The sequence below is a fragment of the Suricata suricatta genome, chromosome X (genome assembly GCF_006229205.1).
Source record: "Suricata suricatta isolate VVHF042 chromosome X, meerkat_22Aug2017_6uvM2_HiC, whole genome shotgun sequence".
Lineage (NCBI taxonomy): Eukaryota > Metazoa > Chordata > Mammalia > Carnivora > Herpestidae > Suricata > Suricata suricatta.
Genome location: NC_043717.1, coordinates 83,655,617 through 83,673,140, shown reverse-complemented (window position 1 = coordinate 83,673,140; position 17,524 = coordinate 83,655,617). Strand labels below are relative to the sequence as shown.

At 43.3% G+C, this 17,524-nt stretch overlaps 1 protein-coding gene across 1 annotated transcript in view; it reads right to left on the bottom strand.

Annotated features, from left to right (window-relative positions):
• MCTS1 (MCTS1 re-initiation and release factor) overlaps window positions 1-6,893 on the bottom strand; it is a 19,784-nt gene extending 12,891 nt beyond the window's left edge. Inside the window, 4 exon segments of the mRNA XM_029929696.1 lie at window positions 983-1,085; window positions 1,088-1,203; window positions 2,468-2,577; window positions 6,858-6,893. Coding sequence (XP_029785556.1) covers window positions 983-1,085; window positions 1,088-1,203; window positions 2,468-2,577; window positions 6,858-6,893 — 365 coding nt within the window.
• Window positions 6,894-17,524: the final 10,631 nt, after the last annotated feature.

The following is a 17,524-nucleotide window of genomic DNA, read 5'->3' as shown; positions in this document are numbered from 1 at the left end:
AGAACTGGTGGACTTTGATCCAAATCAGGAAGGACGGCGCCATTACAGCGGAGAAGCATGTGAGGATGATGAACATCGCCCTAGGCGAGATGTTCGGTGTCAGACCTCTTAATGGGGCCAGTGAATAACACCGCTGGCATTTCATACGCGGTAGTGAATGAGTGATAGCTCATAATTATAGCTCACCACTTCGCTATTGTTTTTGTTTTAAACTAGATTTAAAAAAAATTTTTTTAATGTTTTATTTATTTTTGATTCAGAGAGAGACAGAGCATGAGAGGGGGAGGGGCAGAGAGAGAAAGAGACACAGAACCAGAAGCAGGCTCCAGGCTCTGAGCTAGCTGTCAGCACAGAGCCTGACGCGGGGCTCAAACCCACAAACGTGAGATCTGACCTGAGCCGAAGTCATAGGCTTAACCGACTGAGCCACCCAGGCGCCCCTGTTTTTGTTTTAATATTCAACTATAGTAGTGTTTTAAAAGTTAAATGAAGAATAGAAAATATAAAAGCTCTGAAAAAATAAATAATAAAAAAGATGAAACATACAAAGAAACAGCAACCTCTTTTTAATGTCATTAAATATCCAGGCAAAAAAAACATTATTTAAATTGTTTCATCTACCATACCAGTCCAGTAAGAAAAGAAAAATATGACCTACTATAATTTTATTTAACATTTTATTATTTTAATTTTGTTAGATAATTCAATAAAACAAATATTTACAGTACAAAGATAAATTAAATCCAAGTCTGAATAAAAACATTTAACTCTTTAATAAAACAATCAGTACACAAAGCCACACTTTTCACAAACACTGAGAAACACTTGAAAATACAAATATTGATGTTTTAGAGTTATTCTATTTATCTGCTCCTATAATCTACCAATGGTTAATGTGAAAATAATTCCATTTTTTCTGAGTGCAATCTAATCATACAATATTCAGCTACTCTGAGCTTTGCATAGAGATAAATAGACGTACCATCGAACTATTTTGACAGGATCTTTCTTAGGCATGATTTGATTAAGCCATGGTTCAATACCTGGAAATTGCTCTATCAACTGGTTCTTAATACCTTTTATAACTGGATGCAGCTGGACACATTTTCTTTTTCATCAAATCTGTCAAATGATTTTTTGCAAAGAAAAAAGGGATTTCTAAGCAAAAATATCACAATAGCTAAAGGTATTGTTTTAATTAGTCATCTATTCCCAAGTATTTAGAGGTCTAAAATAATTACGAAAGAAAATTTTTAAAATATCATTTCGCTTTTATTCCGTCCAGCACAAAACCAGTGTCTTAATACAGTATTAAACCGTCATGTATACACAACGGAGGGGAAGGACACATGGGGCGATATGAGACATACTTCACATTATAATCTGTAATCAGCTACACAAATCCCTTTCCTGGAAAACTCTACTCAATTTTACCCAGGAAGAAACAGTTTCCCACCTATAACAAAACCTCTGTTAAAAAAAAAAAAAAAAAAGGTAAAACAAAACAAAACACCCTCCAGCCTTGAGATATAAAAGACCAACCCAAATACAACCTAGAAAATTAGCCCCTGCTAGGCTATGTACTCTGTTGAGATGTTTTTTTTTAACGTGATGATGGTGACTTCTAAGATTTCTATCTATTTTTACTAAAAATATCATGCACAAAACCCACCTTCCTTTGCCCAAGCTCCCCCTTTGCTTTTTGCGTCTACCAAATCTGGAAGGCAAACACACTAAGTAGTTTCCCAAAGAATTTTTGTCTTCCTTATACTGGTAGCCTATAGGGCAATCACGCTATTTTCAAGACAAGGTTAAGCTGGCAGCTAGGCGCCCGCAATAGGCATGACAGGCCGCTCGCTTCCTGTCACCCAGACTCCTTCACTGCGGTGACCCAGGAAGTCAAGCCTTCCCCTATTCAGTTCATAACTAATAAACATATGGCAGCGAGTGCAGGGCTCTCCTCTCAGCTAAAGAGGATGTACCTTCAAATCAAGTGCAAGGATGTGATTGATAGAACCCTAGGAATAGAGAGATAGGACTGGGAGAGGGGGCAAAAGAAAAAGAGTAAGGAAAAAGAAAACGACAGTGGGATGATCAAAACCCGACTGAAGATTAGGGATGGAAAGGTGAAATGTTGCAAGTTGCGATAAGAGCACAGTACTCTAGAAAACCTTAAGAAGTAAGGATGGCAGGGGCGGGGGAGAAAGAGGGTCTTTGCTCTCGCCCTCTTCCCCACCCCCACCCCACCGCCTTTGTGAGCTGCCAACGGAGGCTACCGCATGTCCTTACTTCTGAACATGATCCAAAGTGAAGGGGGCGACGATAGGGAAGGGCCCGGAATGGGGGGTGGGGTAGGGAGATAGAATTGAATTAGCAAGGGTCTGGCAAATGCCCTTACACGAAGAAGGCCGGCACTGACAGAGCTGTTGTCGTTATCCGGAAAGGGAGGCAGCCAGACGCACTTTACGGTTCCCAGTGAAATCTGACTACTTCCGCTCCTCGGAACACGTCGGCATTTTTGCCGGCCTTTTTGGGGCTACCGATTCCTCTCCGGAGTGGGGAGCTGGAAGGGCGGGACTAGAAAAGGAAGAAGAGATAGAGCAAACATTCTAGTCGCGGGAAGAGAAGAATGAAGGGGGCGGGGAAGTCAAGCAGGGCAGCATTTATGGCTGTTGCGTCAGTTACGGGTTCCTCAAAGGGTCAAGAATGTTCCGTGTTTGATTGTTACCTGCTGTTAACTTAAACCATTTCTTTAATGGGAACGACTTTTGTTCCCCGAGATTACCAAATGGACCGATGCTTACCGAACCCCGGGAACCCAGGCAAGCCTCACGGCATCTCGTTACTGACTCGTGGGCTTGCCAGGTTTAGTAAACAAAAATACAGGACATCCAGTTTTTGAATTTCAGGTGAACAATGATTTTTTTTTTTTTAGTTTGACTACAACTCATGCAATATTTCGGACATACTTATATTTTTAAAATTTCTTTGTTATCTGAAATTAATTGGACGCCCAGTATTTTAATCTGGCAGCCACGCTCACCGGCCACAGTGAGGTGACCCCGAAGAATTATTCACTCGGTTGCTGTCCCCTGCCTCATCCCCAGACCTATAAATTGGGCTATAACTCAAGGGAGGTAATTTCCTTGTCGATAAAACGGCCTCTAGGCAACTAATACAAGATTAATTTTTTTTAATGTTTATTTCTTTTTGAGAGAAAGAGAAAGCGCGCGTGTACGCATGAGCAGGGGAGGGGCAGAGAGAAGGAGAGAGAATCCCAGGTAGGTTCCGCACTGTGGTTGCAGAGCCCGCAGGGATGGGGGTAGGGGGTGGTGGGGTGGCTCAGTTCCAGTAACATTGAGATACTGACCTCAGCCCCAATCTAGAGTGGGACGCTGAACTGACTGCGCCACCCAGGTGCCCTCAGACTAATCTGATTGAAGAGATAATAGTTAGGGGCACCTGGGTGGCGGATTCAGTTGAGCAATGAGCTCTTGATTTTGGCTCAGGTCATGATCTCAGTGTTGGTGAGATGGAGCCTTAACCCCTGAGTAGGGCTCTGTGCTTGACAGCTCCGGGCCTGCTTGGGATTCTCTTTCACGCTAGCTCGCTCGCTCGCTCTCTCTCCCTTTCCCTCCCTCCCTCCCTCCCTCTCTCTCTCTCTCTCCTTACCCTACTTTCTCTCTGTCTCTCTCTCTAAATAAATAAACTGTTTAAAAAAAAGAGAGAGAGAGAGGTAACAGTTAAAGAAGCATGTGTTACTGGTGTAACTTTTAATAAAAAGTGAAATCAGGGGCCACCTGGGTGGCTCAGTAAGTTAAACTGAGGTTAAGCAGACTGACTCTTGATCTCAGCTCAGGTCTTAATCTCAGGGTTGTGAGTGCAAGCCCCTTGTTGGACTCCACACTGGGCATAAAGCCTACTTTTAAAAAAATCAGCAAAGATGGGGCACCTGGGTGGCTCAGTGGGTTGAGTGTCCCGCTTCGGCTCAGGTCATGATCTCATGGTTCGTGGGTGGGTTCGAGCCCCATGTCTGGCTCTGTGCTGACAGCTAGCTCAGAATCTGGAGGCTGTCTTCCTATTCTGTGTCTCCCTCTCTCTCTGACCCTCCCCGGCTCACACTGTCTCTCTCTCTCAAAAATAAATAAAACATTAAAATTTTTTTTTAATCAGCAAAGAACCTATAGAAAACAGACACCACTCAGGTGGTGGAGTGGAGGAGTACTCACATATAAAACAAATATATGTCACTGTGGCCAGTGATTGTGGTTCACCAGATTAAAGTACAGGATGTCCAATTAATTTCAGATAACAAAGAAATTTTAAAAATATAAGTATGTTCCAAATATCGCATGAGGTGTAGTCAAACTAAAAAAAAAATTCATTGTTTACCTGAAATTCAAAAACTGGATGTCCTGTATTTTTATGTGCTAAACCTGGCAAGCCCATGAGTACAGTAACAAGATGCCAGTCTCCAGGGAACAAAATAGCATATACTGGGGAGATGGGCACTTCGAGCAATCACAACAAACATATGTATTTCAATTGTACAGCTAGCTCACTTTGCCTTGATTCTATGGTAAGAAGGATCTTCTGATTATAATTTAGCTTCACATGAAGACCTTCCTGGCAAGAATTCGCTATTTTCAATTCAAATCCTTGCGAACAACTATTCGTCTTTTTAAATTAATAAACTGTCATTCTGGTTTATACATCAGTCTCTTGTGAACCTGCTTAGCGCAAATCCGCATTCCTGGCATCAAGCAACTCTGTGACATTTGGAATATTGAATTTATGAACGTGCAAAACTGAAGCCCAAACCCCAAGCGGTGGTGGGTGCTACACGGTCAGGCTTCTTGCCAAATAGCTTTCCTCTCCTGGCACATCACCCTGGGAGCCTGCCATGGAACAACAAATACATTATAAAAGAAATAAACTGATATGGGGTAGTTTGAGATGAGTGAAAAGACATCATATTGGGGGCTCCTGGCTGGTTCAGTCAGGAGCCCCCAATATGTTCAGCATGTAACTCTTGATCTCGGGGTTGTAGGTTCAAATCCCACATTGGGTGTAGAGATTACTTAAAAATAAAAGTTTTTAAAAAATAAAACTAAAAAAGATCTCATTGAATCTGTACATAATACCATAACAATAAATATATATTCCACTAGTAAATAAAATTTAACTTGATAAACCCAAAAGTTAATAATACCTAATTTCTTGAACTTTTTGTTTGAGAAACCTACTAATTTTAGACTTATTATAAAGTTGAATATTGTGGGGCCCCTGGGTGGTTCAGTTGATTAAGCATCCAGCTCTTGATCTCAGCTCAGGTCTTGATCTCAGGGTCATGAGTTCAAGCCCTGAATTAGGCTCCACGCTGGCAAAAAAAAAAGTTAAAAATCTAAAAAAATTATTTATACTCTATCCAAATTATGACAAACCTCACATGCATGGGAATAGATATATAGCAACATGTACATACATCCACTTTCATAAACCCTGATAATCACAGAAACTGAATCTGAATTATGACAAGTGCCAAGGTAGGTCTCTAGCATTAATGAGATATTTAGTTCTATATATATGCATGAATACCTCCATTCATAACCCACCTACACAGATACATAAGGGGGGCCCAATTTTCACTGTAATGTGTTTTTGGTTTTGTGTTGTAAGTGGTATCATCATAAAGTGGAATTTGTTTTTCCAAGGCTATATATATAATTGGGGGTTTGCTCCTCACAAAGGACTCATCTTCGAATAAATCATTGCTATAACAATATGTCATAAAAGAATACCTCAAACTAAACCCCTTCAAAAATTAAAATAATGAACTTCATTTGTTCATGCAATAAGTATTTATGAAGGACTTTCATGTTTTAGGCAAACATGCTCTCTGTACTATAACTGGCGCATGAATGTTCTGTGCACCTTATAAGGTGCTTCAGTGTATATACAGCACAGGACAAAACCCAAGTCTGTCATATCATACATATTATAACATAAATAACCTAGCTATAATAAACATTAAATGTTTCATAATGGTATTTGGCTCCTCAAACTTACAAAAGAATTTTACAGGGTCATCTTGACCTCTAAATGGTGCTCAGGGAAGTTTGCGGCAGGACCTCCTCATGTTCTTCATAAGCCTCCTTGAGCAATGAACGTGGCACCAAAACTGTTCATAGCAGCCGGTAAAGAGGGGTTTCTTTAGGTGCTAGGCTACAGTTTGGAACACTGGAGAAGCTGCTTTCACTGCAAGAAAGAACTGGGCCACTGCCAGATCCCTGCTGGGCCTCACATCTCTCAGAATCTACAGTCTATGAGGGCGCCTGGGTGGCTCAGTCGGTTAAGCATCCGACTTTGGCTTAGGTCATGATCTCGAGGTTCGTGGGTTCGAGCCCCTCGTCGGGCTCTGCTGACAGCTCAGAACCTGGAGCCTGCTTAGGATTCCATGTCTCCCTCTCTCTCTCTGCCCCTCCCCCACTTACACTCTGTCTCAAAAATAAACACACACACAAAAAAAGAATCTATAGCCTGTGATGAATTCTATTAAGGTCATTTTCCCCACAAACTCCCTCTCAGCCTTACACCTTAGAGCCCTCTGCAGCCGGGCTCTCTATCCCCCTCAAGGGCAAGGCATACCTGAGAGTCACACCACGGCCCCCCACCATCATTCACTCTGCAGAGCATAGGTGAGAAAACGCATCGCCCCCACCCACACCTGAGTCCTTCCATACTGAGCAATATGAGGAATGCCAACAAAATGGCAGCTCCTGCCTCCAGGGCCAAATACAGGAAAATTTGAAGAGAGCTGAGAACCCCCTATTTATCAGAAGACTGCTAGGACTAACCATCTTGCCAAACTTGTGATAAGTCAAACTCGCCATGCCTCATTCATATCCTTGTTTTCCTCGGTCATTGCCTAGTACGTAAGCACCCAGTTCAACTTAGTTGCATTGTGACCTTGGGCAAGTGACTTGAACTCTGTGTCTGTCTTCTCATCTATACAATAAAGGCTCTGCGTGATGAGGTTGCCATAAAGATAAAATGAGCTAATCCATGAAAGCATTCTTAGTTATTATTGTCAATATATTTTTTAAGTAAGCTCTACACCCAGCACATTTCTTTTTTTAATTTTTTAATGTTTATTTTCGAAAGAGAGAGAGAGAGAGACACAGAGTGCAAGCAGGGGAAGGGCAGAGAGAGGGAGACACAGAATCCAAAGCAGGCTCTAGGCTCTGAGCTGTCAGCACAGAGCTCTACGTGGGGCTTAAACTCCCAAATCATGAGATCATGACCTGAGCCGAAGTCAGACGCTTAACCCACTGAGGCACCAGGTGTCCCCCCAGCGCATTTCTTGAATTCAAGACCCTGAGATCAAGGGGCACCTGGATGGCCCAGAGGGTGAAGCGTCTGACTTTGGCTCAGGTCATGATCTTGCTGTTTGTGAGTTTGAGTCCCGCTTCGGACTCTCTGCTGTCAGAGTGAAGCCTGCTTTGGATCCTCGGTCTTTCTGCCCCTCCCCCACTTGCACTCTCACTCTCTCTCTTTCTGAAAAGTAACCTTAAAAACAAAAAAGACCCTGAGATCAATAGTCCCAGGCACCCCTGTTATTATTATTAAATTACTATATTGTTGTTGTTTCCCCCATATTCCTCTGTGCTGCTTCTCACCCCACCCGACCTCTCCTTTCTACCTTCTGCCACGGCTCCTGAAACACTATTCCATGGGTAACAAACTTTCCTACCATCCTCTCCACCTCATCCCTGAATATTCATGGCTTTTCCACGAGGCTGGAGCATCCCTTACAGCCCTTTCAAGTGAAAGCGATTTATACCCACACATGCGTGTACCACAGGGTCAGAAGCTGAGGTGGGCATCCTCTTCCAACCACATTACACCTTCTAGATAATTCCTCCTCCACCCTCAGGTGAAAAACCCTGATTCTTCCTCTAAGTTTCCTACCATTTGGTTACACCTTAACACCTTTACTCATTCTCTGAAGATCCTGGCATCTGGTTCACAGCCTTTCCTCTCCACCCTGAGATGTTAAACACAGCAAGAGAAAAAGCACACAGCTGAATAAATTGGTACCGCTCTGAATTTGTGGTTGCCATCACAAGTGGACCCTCAGCATTCCTGGGGAATCCTTTCCTGCTTTCATCCCACTCTATTCTCTCCAGTGATTCTTTCAGAACTTCTGAATTCTCAGAACTCCAACTCCTCAGCAGCCCCTTTGATCTTACCAAACAACTCACCTCTTTTTTGAAAATATTTTTTAACATGCATTCATTTTTGAGAGACAGAAAGACAGAGCATGAGCAGGGGAGGGGCAGAGAGAGAAAGAGACACAGAAGCCGAAGCAGGCTCCAGGCTCTGAGCTGTCAGCACAGAACCTGAGATGGGGCTCGAACTCACAAACCGCAAAATCATGACCTGAGCCGAAGTCGGACACTTAGCCGACTGAGCCACCCAGGCGCCCCCAAAGAACTCACCTTTTAAAGACAGAAGTCTCCCCATGAGAAACCAACCTCCTACTACCTACCGTTACCTGACTAGGAGTATATTCACAGCCATCCTTCTGCTGTTAAAATGAGAGATAGCCCTGTTCGAATCTAGGTCTAATTCCTCTCCCTGTGTTCCAGATCCCATGCAAATACAAATCCTCAATAACCTCACTCATCTATTATTACCTCTTTCCTGTGTCTTCCACCTCTCCTTCTCTACTGGCTCCTATCTCGCAGCTTGTTCAAAGGAAATACACGAGTATGCCCACATCTTATTGAAATGACACAGATGTATAATGATAATAATAATAGCTAGCACCTGTTGAGTACTTACCTTATGCCTGGCAGGGTTGCAAGTGCTTTCATATATTAACTCATTTAATTCTCCGAGTGACTTTATAAAATGAATACCAGTATTATTTCCATTTTACAAATGAAGAAACTAAAGAAAAAGGAGGTTAAGTAGCTCGGCCAAGATTACCAAGCTATGAAGTACCAGAATCTGGATTTGAACCCAAGTAGTCACAACTCTGCTCTCCAAATTCCAACAGTTCAAGTCCTTCCCCCTTGCCCTGCTCTGCCCTGCTCCACCCCCCCAACCCCCCACCCCCCGCCTCGGCTCTTTCCTTCTTTCCCTTCTCTCCCCGTGGGTAATAACTGGTGATTGTTTTGTGAGTATCATTCCAGAAATTTTTTGCTGTGTTTACATATATAGGTAAACATAGGTAGGGTCATTCTATGCATGCTATTTTGCTTTTGCTTTTTTCACTTTATGCATGAATTATATCTTGGAGATTTTCCTATGTCAGATCACAGTACTTCATTGCTTTTGATGACTATAGAGCATTCCACAGTATGTATGTACCATCATTTATTTAACTAGTCTCCTTCTGACAGTCATTTAGGCACTTACAAGAAAATTGAAGGGTAGGATGGAGCCGTCAAACTCCAATGCTCTTCAGACCTTCCACTGGCCTCCCATCACCAGGGGTCGGGGCCCTGTGCTGTAATGCTTATCTTAACCTCAAAAGTCCTCAGCTGAGGTGCCTGGGTGCCTCTGTCGATTAAACGTCCGACTTTGGCTCAAGACATGATCTCACGGTTCATGGGTTCAAGCCGTGCATTGGGCTCTGTGCTGCTTCAGATCCTCTGTCACCCTCTCTCTGTCCCTCCCCTGCTGATTCTCTCTCTCAACAATAAATACATAAGCTTTAAAAACAAAAGTCCTAATAAAAAAAAAAGTCCGGGGCGCCTGGGTGGCTCAGTCAGTTAAGCCTCCGGCTTCGCCTCAGGTCAGATCTCACGTTCGTGGGTTCGAGCCCCGCGTCAGGCTCTGTGCTGACAGCTAGCTCAGAGCCTGGAGCCTGCTTCCGGTTCTGTGTCTCCTTCTCTCTCTGCTCCTCCCCCTCTCATGCTCTGTCTCTCTCTGTATCAAAAATAAGTAAAACATTAAAAAATAAATAAATTTAAAAAAGAATGTCTTCAGGGCACCTTAGTAGCTCAGTCGGTTAAGTGTCCAACTCAGGTCATGATCTTGGGGTTTGTGGGTTCGGGTTCCACATCAGGCTGTGTCCTGACAGCTCAGAGCCTGGGGCCTGCTTCGGATTCTGTGTCTTCCTCTCCTTCTGTACCGCTGTCTCTGTCTCTCAAAAATAAACATTTAAAAAAAAGTTTATAAACAACTGCACACCAGGAGTCACGGGGGACCCCACACACAGCCCTACCCCCTCACAGAAGTGAAGAATAAACTCATACACTGGGACTAAAACCATTCTTCCTGGAGGTTTTCAGCCACTGTCAACAGTAGTCAATAGGGGGCCCAGAGTGGGGCAAATTTCAAGCTTCCCCATACTTCACCTCTATCAACAAGAGTCAAGTGGGAGCACCCAACACCGAGTGCTCCCTACCACCTCACCGTCACTATCTACCTTGAATCCACCAGGGAGTGCTTTCATTACAACATCTGTCTCCGTTTATGTTGATCCCGTAAGAAGACTCAGACTCCCGAGTCACCCCTCATCTCACCCACTCTGATCTCTGTGGCTCTATACATCTCCCTTCCTGTCCTCATCAACCAATCTGCAGACTTCTCATCTCAGTAAATGGCAATTCCATCCACCTGTTTTCTTGGGGCAAAAATCACCTAAGTCCTCTCTCTTACATCCTACATCCAGTCCGTCAGCAAATACTCTCACCTTTACTTTCAAAATATATCCAAAATCTGGGGAGACTGGCTGGCTCAGTTGGTAGAGCATGCAACTCTTACCCTCATGGTTGAGAGTTTAAGCCCCACATTGGGCCTAGAGACCATCAAAAATATATATGTAGGGGCACCTGGGTGGCTCAGTTGGTTAGGTGTCTGCGTTTGGCTCAGGTCATGAGCTCACAGTTTGTGGGTTTGAGCCCTATGTCGGGCTCTGTGCTGACAGCTCAGAGCTTTGAGCCTGCTTCAGATTTTGTCTCCCTCTTTCTCTGCCCCTACCTCACTTGTGTTCACTCACTCTCTTTAATAAACATTAAAAATTTTTTAAATATATACACATATACATAACACATATATATCTTTATCCAAAATCTCATCACTTGTCACATCCCTCCTCCACTGTGACTTAGTCAAATCTGCTATCATCTCTCACCTTGACTCCAAACTAGCCACTTAGTTTGCCTTCTTCCTTCCACTGTTGTGCCTGCCCCCACCTTACAGTTTATTTTTTACACAGCAGATAGGTTGAACATTTTAAAACCTAAGTCAGATGGGGCGCCTGGCTGACTCAGTCGGTTAAGCGTCCGACTTTGGCTCAGGTCATGATCTCACCATTCATGAGTTCAGGCCTCACATCCAGCTGTCTGCTGTCAGCCCAGAGCCCACTTCCGGTTCTCTGTCTCCCTCTCTCTGCCCCTCCCCAGCTCATGTGCCCTCTGTCTGTCTCTCTCTCAAAAATAAATAAGCATTAAAAAAAACCCCATAAAGTATTAAGTCAGATCATGTAACTCTCCTGCTTAAAATTACCAGTGGCTTCCCATCTCAGTTATTATAATATCCAAGGTCATCACCATGCCCTGAAGCCCCTACATGCTCTGGCCCTCAGCCACCCCTCCACCTCATCTAGTGCTCCTCGCGCCTGCCTGCACTGTGCTCCAACCATATTGGCCTTCCTGCTCGTCCACAAGAATGCCAAGCATGGTCCATTGTTCTCAGAGCCTGTCTTTGTTTCATTGGCTCTCAGATGAACAGGACTACATGAATCATAATCCTTGATTAAGGACACATTCTCCTTGTTAATCCAAGTATAGCTCAATTTTAGTTAGTTATTTTTAATAATGTAGTAAGTATCCATGAACCCAATAACCAAATCTAACCACACAGCCCCCAATCTCATTCCCCCGCCTCTACCTCCCCAACCCCCCAAAGCAGAGAACCACCATGCTGTGTCAGGTGTTCAGCACTCTGTGGCACTCTATTTAATACAATTCTTTTTTAAAAAGTCTATTTATTTAGAGAGAAAGACAACACGAGTAGAGGAGGAGTAGAGAGAGAGGAGAGAGAGAATCTCAAACAGGCTGCAAGTCACCAGCACAGAGCTCAATTCGAGGCTCAAACCCACGAAGTCACAAGATCATGACTTGAGCCGAAACTACGAGTCAGATGCCTAACGGACTGAGTCACCCAGATGCTCCTAATACAATCCTATCGTACATATTTATATGTTTGTGAGTGCGTGTGCGTACATACATACATACATGTACAGATATATCTTTCTTAAAGATATGTTTTTCTAATATTTGCTTTTTAATAAAAAGATTATTAGACTTTACGTACTCTTTCAGAACATAATTTCCCCCCTCAATTTCCATGTATATTTGCATATTGCTGTAGTTCACTCATTTAGGTTGTTGTATAATATTTCACTGTGTGTGTGTGCAACACCTCAGGGTCTTTGCACTTTGTTCCCTGTAGAGTGTGCTTCTCTCAGATATGCACGTGACTCCCTCTCTCCCTTTCTCCATGCCATTCCTCAAATACTACCTCATCCTGATCCTATCTAAAATAGTGCGCCATTTGGGGCTCCTGGGTGGCAGGTTGGTTAAGTATCCGACTTCAGCTCAGGTGACGATTTCACAATTTGTGAATTCAAGCTCTGCATCAGGCTCCGTTCACTGACACTGTGGAGCTGCTTGGGATTCTCTCTCTCTGTCTCTCTGTTTCTCTCTCTCTGCCCCTCCCCAGCTCGTACTCTCTCCCTCTCTTTCTCTCTCTCAAAATAAGTAAATAAACATTTAAAAATAAATAAACAAAATAGTGCCCATTTCACTTTCTCTTTTACCCTTCTTTCGCCCACGGCACTTGAATATTTTCCCTCTGCCTGTCCAGATCTGCTCTACCTCTTTCCACCCTGCTCTGAGCTCTGCAACAATAGGCTTTATGGTCTTCAGCAACGGGTCGCCTTGCCTTATGGCTTCCCCTTTAGGTTGTACCTATGAAAGATTCCCCTCTAGAGATACGAGGATGGGAGAGACTGAAGTTGTGGTATTTATTCTCCAGCTCCCTCCCTACCTCGATCTTTTTCAGCAGCGGTCACATTCCTATCCAGTGACGCTCTCCTAATGCTAGATTTCTCTCCAAGTTTCAGTTAACTTCTCCCTCCCCGAGCCTCTTAATGCCAAGCTGTGGTAATGTCTCCTCACCCCTCTCCCATCCTGGGTGCTTAATTATTCCTTGCTATTTCCCTTACCATTGTTCACAACTTCGTAAATATTCTTTCATTAAACTCATCAATTCTTATGTTCAAATGTACCATCTATTTTTTTTACCAGCACCCCGACTGGCAGGACTGTCTTACATTAATATTATTTATCCATTTTGGATTGTCAATTGTTTCTCCCGGTAAATTATAAGCTCCAAGAGGGTAGGTACTTTGTCTAATTCCCTGATCTATTCCCAAGGTCTTGAATAGTACTGAACTCATAATAAACATGCAAGGAGTATTTGTTAAATGAATTGTTCATACATACAATAATACATTTAAAATGCCTATGCACAAAAAATGGCTTGCACATACCTGTTTCAGAACAATGTTCTTATTTCTTTACCCTACATGTCTTTTTTTAAAAGCATTTCTAAAGTATATTTATTTATTTTGAAAGAGACAGAGTGCGAGTGGGGGAAGGCAGAGAGAGAGAGAGAGAGAGAGAGAGAGAGAGAGAGGGAGGAAGAGAGGGAGAATCCCAGGCGGGCTCTGTGCTGTCAGCACAGAGTCCAACATGGAGCTTGAACCCACAAACTGTGAGATGGTGACCTGAGCTGAAGTCGGACGTTTAACCAACTGATCCACCCAAGAGCCCCTCTTTAAGCTATATTCCTAATAGAATTGCAAGGTTGAAGGTTAAATAGCTTTTTAATTTAATAGATATTACCAAATTTCCTCCATTCTCCAACAGAAGGAACCTGGGATCCATGGAGAAATGTTGCCTGTAGGACCCAGGCAGGGAAAATATAAGATAAGCCTGGGGTGTCAGAAAATTTTCAAATTGTTAAAAACTGAAGAGGAGCCCCTGAGCACCTCAGTCGGTTGAACCTCTGACTCCTGATTTAAGCTCAGGTAATTATCTCAGGGTCCTGAGATTAAGCCCCGGTCGGGCTCCGTGCTAAGAGTGCAGAGCCTGCTAGGGCTTCTCTCTCTTTCTTGGGGCACCTGGGTGGCCCAGTCGGTTAAGCAACTAATTTTTGATTTTGGCTCAGGCCATGATCTCACTGTTTGTGGGATCAAGCCCCACATGGGGCTCCATGCTGACAGTGCAGAGCCTGCTTGGGGTTCTCTCTTTCTCCCTCTCTCCTGCCCTTCCCATGCTCTCTCTCTGTCTCTCTCTGTCAAAATAAGTAAAGTAAACTTTAAAAAATTATTAAAAATGAGGGGTGACTGGGTGGCTCAGTCGGTTAAGCAGCCAGCTTCGGCTCAGGTCACAATCTCACGGTTTGTGGGTTAGAGCCCCGCGTCAGGCTCTGTGCTGACAGCTAGCTCAGAGCCTGGAGCCTACTTCGGATTCTGTGTCTCCCTCTCTCTCTGACCCTCCCCTGTTCACACTGTCTCTCTCTGTCTCTCAAAAATAAATAAACAAAAAAAAATTTTAAAAATTATTAAAAATGAAAAAACTCAGTCTTTCTCCTTAGAAGAGAGATTCTCTGTCTCCCTCTGCCCCTCTCCCCTACTTGTGCTCTCTCTCTCTCTCTCTCTAAAACACACACACACAAAACACATCAACAACAACAACTGAACAAACATACAGACAAACAAAACTCCTGCAGTGACAGAAGTATGTCAAAGGGACACAGGAGCTAACTGAAATCTCCCAACAGCCAAAGGTGGATCAATATGAGCAAAAAAATAAAGTAGCATTGGATGATAATCCAAAGTATAAAATAGGCATTGATGAAGCCATACTGATATGAATAAGTGACTGAATAAATAAAGAGAAAGGCGACAAATCTGTACAGAGTCCCCAGTAATTTATGTAGGTAATCTCTCAAGCCACGGAGAGATCAAGGAGCATAACTCCCCAATCTTTAAGTGTAGGACACACATTATGACTTCCTTATGAAGACCAGAATTTGGAAAGAGAGCAGAAGGTTAGTGCTGCAGTGAAGAAACCTGACAAACACTACCTCAGACAGGTGCTCAAACGTCACGTCACATCGGTGGGAAGCTGTGCCTTTGAATCACACACCTTTTTGCTTTCTCAAAAATCTTGCCTTATCAACTATCCCTTTTCTCTCTTGATTTTTCAGCCCCCCACTCTCTCTCCCCCACCCCACCTTCCTTTCCCTCTTGTCTAATTCCCCTCACCCTGATCTGGGATGGTCCTTAGTGACTTGCTTAAGCAAAAGAATGCAGCAGAAGTGACGGTCTGAGATTTATAAGGCTAGGTCATAAGCAACCTTGCAGCTCCCACCTGGGTCTCTTTGAACACGTCCTTTGGATTCCTGCGTCACGGTGCAGCAAGTCTGCCTACTCAGAGTCTGCCACTCTGTGAGAGAGCCTAAGCTACCCATGTGGAGGCTGTCTAGAGAGAAAGATGACAACCTGCCCCCAAATACTCTAGTTCCCAGCTATTCAAGTCAACCCAGATCAACTGCCCCTGATGTCCCTCATCCGAATTCCTGACACAAATAACTGTGAGATATGTGCCTCAGTCGGTTTGCCTTAGGTCATGATCTCACCGTTTCTGAGATCGAGCCCCATGTGGGGCTCTGCGCTGACAGTGCAGAACCTGCTTCGAATTCTCTCTCCCTCTCTCTTCTCTGCCCCTCCCCCACTCATGCTCACTCTCAAAATAAATAAATAAACATTTTAAAAATGTTTTTTAAAAATACCTAATTTTTTGTTTTAAGCCACTAAGTTTTGAGATTGTGTGTGATGCAGAAAAATAACCTGAGCAGTCAGAAATGACCTTCATGTTGCTAAATGTAATAGACATGTTTTCATCCTCATTTATTTGCCCTGTAGGGAGCTCTTGTCACAGGTAACCATTCCCTCTGTTTTTTCAATTGAAGTATAATCAACACTCAATAGCCTATTAGTTTCAGGTATACATCATAGCGATTTTATATTTTTACACATTATGAAACAATCCCCACAAGAAGTCTAGTTATTATCTGTCACCATATAGTTATTTAATTAAATTAATTATTTTTTCTACGTTTTTATTTATTTTTGAGAGACAGAGATAGACAGAGCACAAGTGGGGGAGGGGCAGAGAGTGAAGGAGACACAGAATCTGAAGCAGGCTCCAGGCTCTGAGCTGTCAACACAAAGCCGGATGCGGGGCTCGAACCCACAAACTGCAAGACCATAACCTGAGCCGAAGTCGGACCCCCAACTGACTGAGCCACCTAGGCACCCCTAGTTATTTTAATATTATTGACTATATTCTCTAGTCTATATGACTATACATCTCCATAACTTATTTATTTTATAACTGGAGGTTTATGCCTCTTTTTTTCAAAGTTGATGTATTTATTTTGAGAGAGAGTGAGAGGGAGGGAGGGAGAAAGCATGTGAGTGGGGGAGGTGCAGAAAGAGAGGAGAGAGAAAATACCAAATAGGCTCTTCACTGTCAGCACGGAGCGCAAAATCAGGGCTTGATCCCCCGAACCGTGAGATCATAACCTGAGCCGAAATCAACACACTCAACCGACTGGGCCACCCAGGCACCCCTGAAAGTTTATACCTCTTAATCCCCTTCCCTATTTTGTCCATCCCCCAACCCTTCCCCTCTCTGATGACCAACAGTTTGTTTCCTGTATCTATGAGTCTGTTTCTGTTTGTTTTGTTTTTTAGACTCCTCGTAGAAATGAAATCATATGGTTTTTGCCTTTCTCTGTCTGACTGATTTCACTTAGCATAATACCCTGAGGTCCATCCATGCTGTCACAAATGGCAGGATGTCATTCTTTTATATGGCTGAGTATTATCCCAGTGTACGTATATATACTCAGCCATATAAAAGAATGTACACTGGGATATATATGTGTGTGTGTGTGTGTGTGTGTGTGTGTGTGTATACCACATCTTCTTTATCCATTAATCTATCAGTAGACACTTAGGTCATGTCCATATCTTGGCTATTGTAAATAATGCCTTAAAGGGGGCACCTGTTTGCCTCAGTCGGTGGAGCATGTGACTCTTGATCTCAGGGTTGTGGGTTTGACCCCCACGCTGAACATAGAGATTACATAGAGATTATTTAAGTTTATTTTTTTAATTTATTAAAATATTTATTTAATCTTGAGAGAGACAGAGCACGAGCAGGGGAGGGGCAGAGAGAGAGGGAGACACAGAATTGGAAGCAGACTCCAGGCTCTGAGCCAGCAGCAGAGTCCGATGCGGGGCTCAAACCCACAAACTGTGAGATCATGACTTGAGCCAAAGTTGGACGCTTAACTGACTGAGCCTCCCAGGCGCCCACAGATTATTTAATAAAATCTTTAAAAAAAGTAATGCCGCAATGAACGT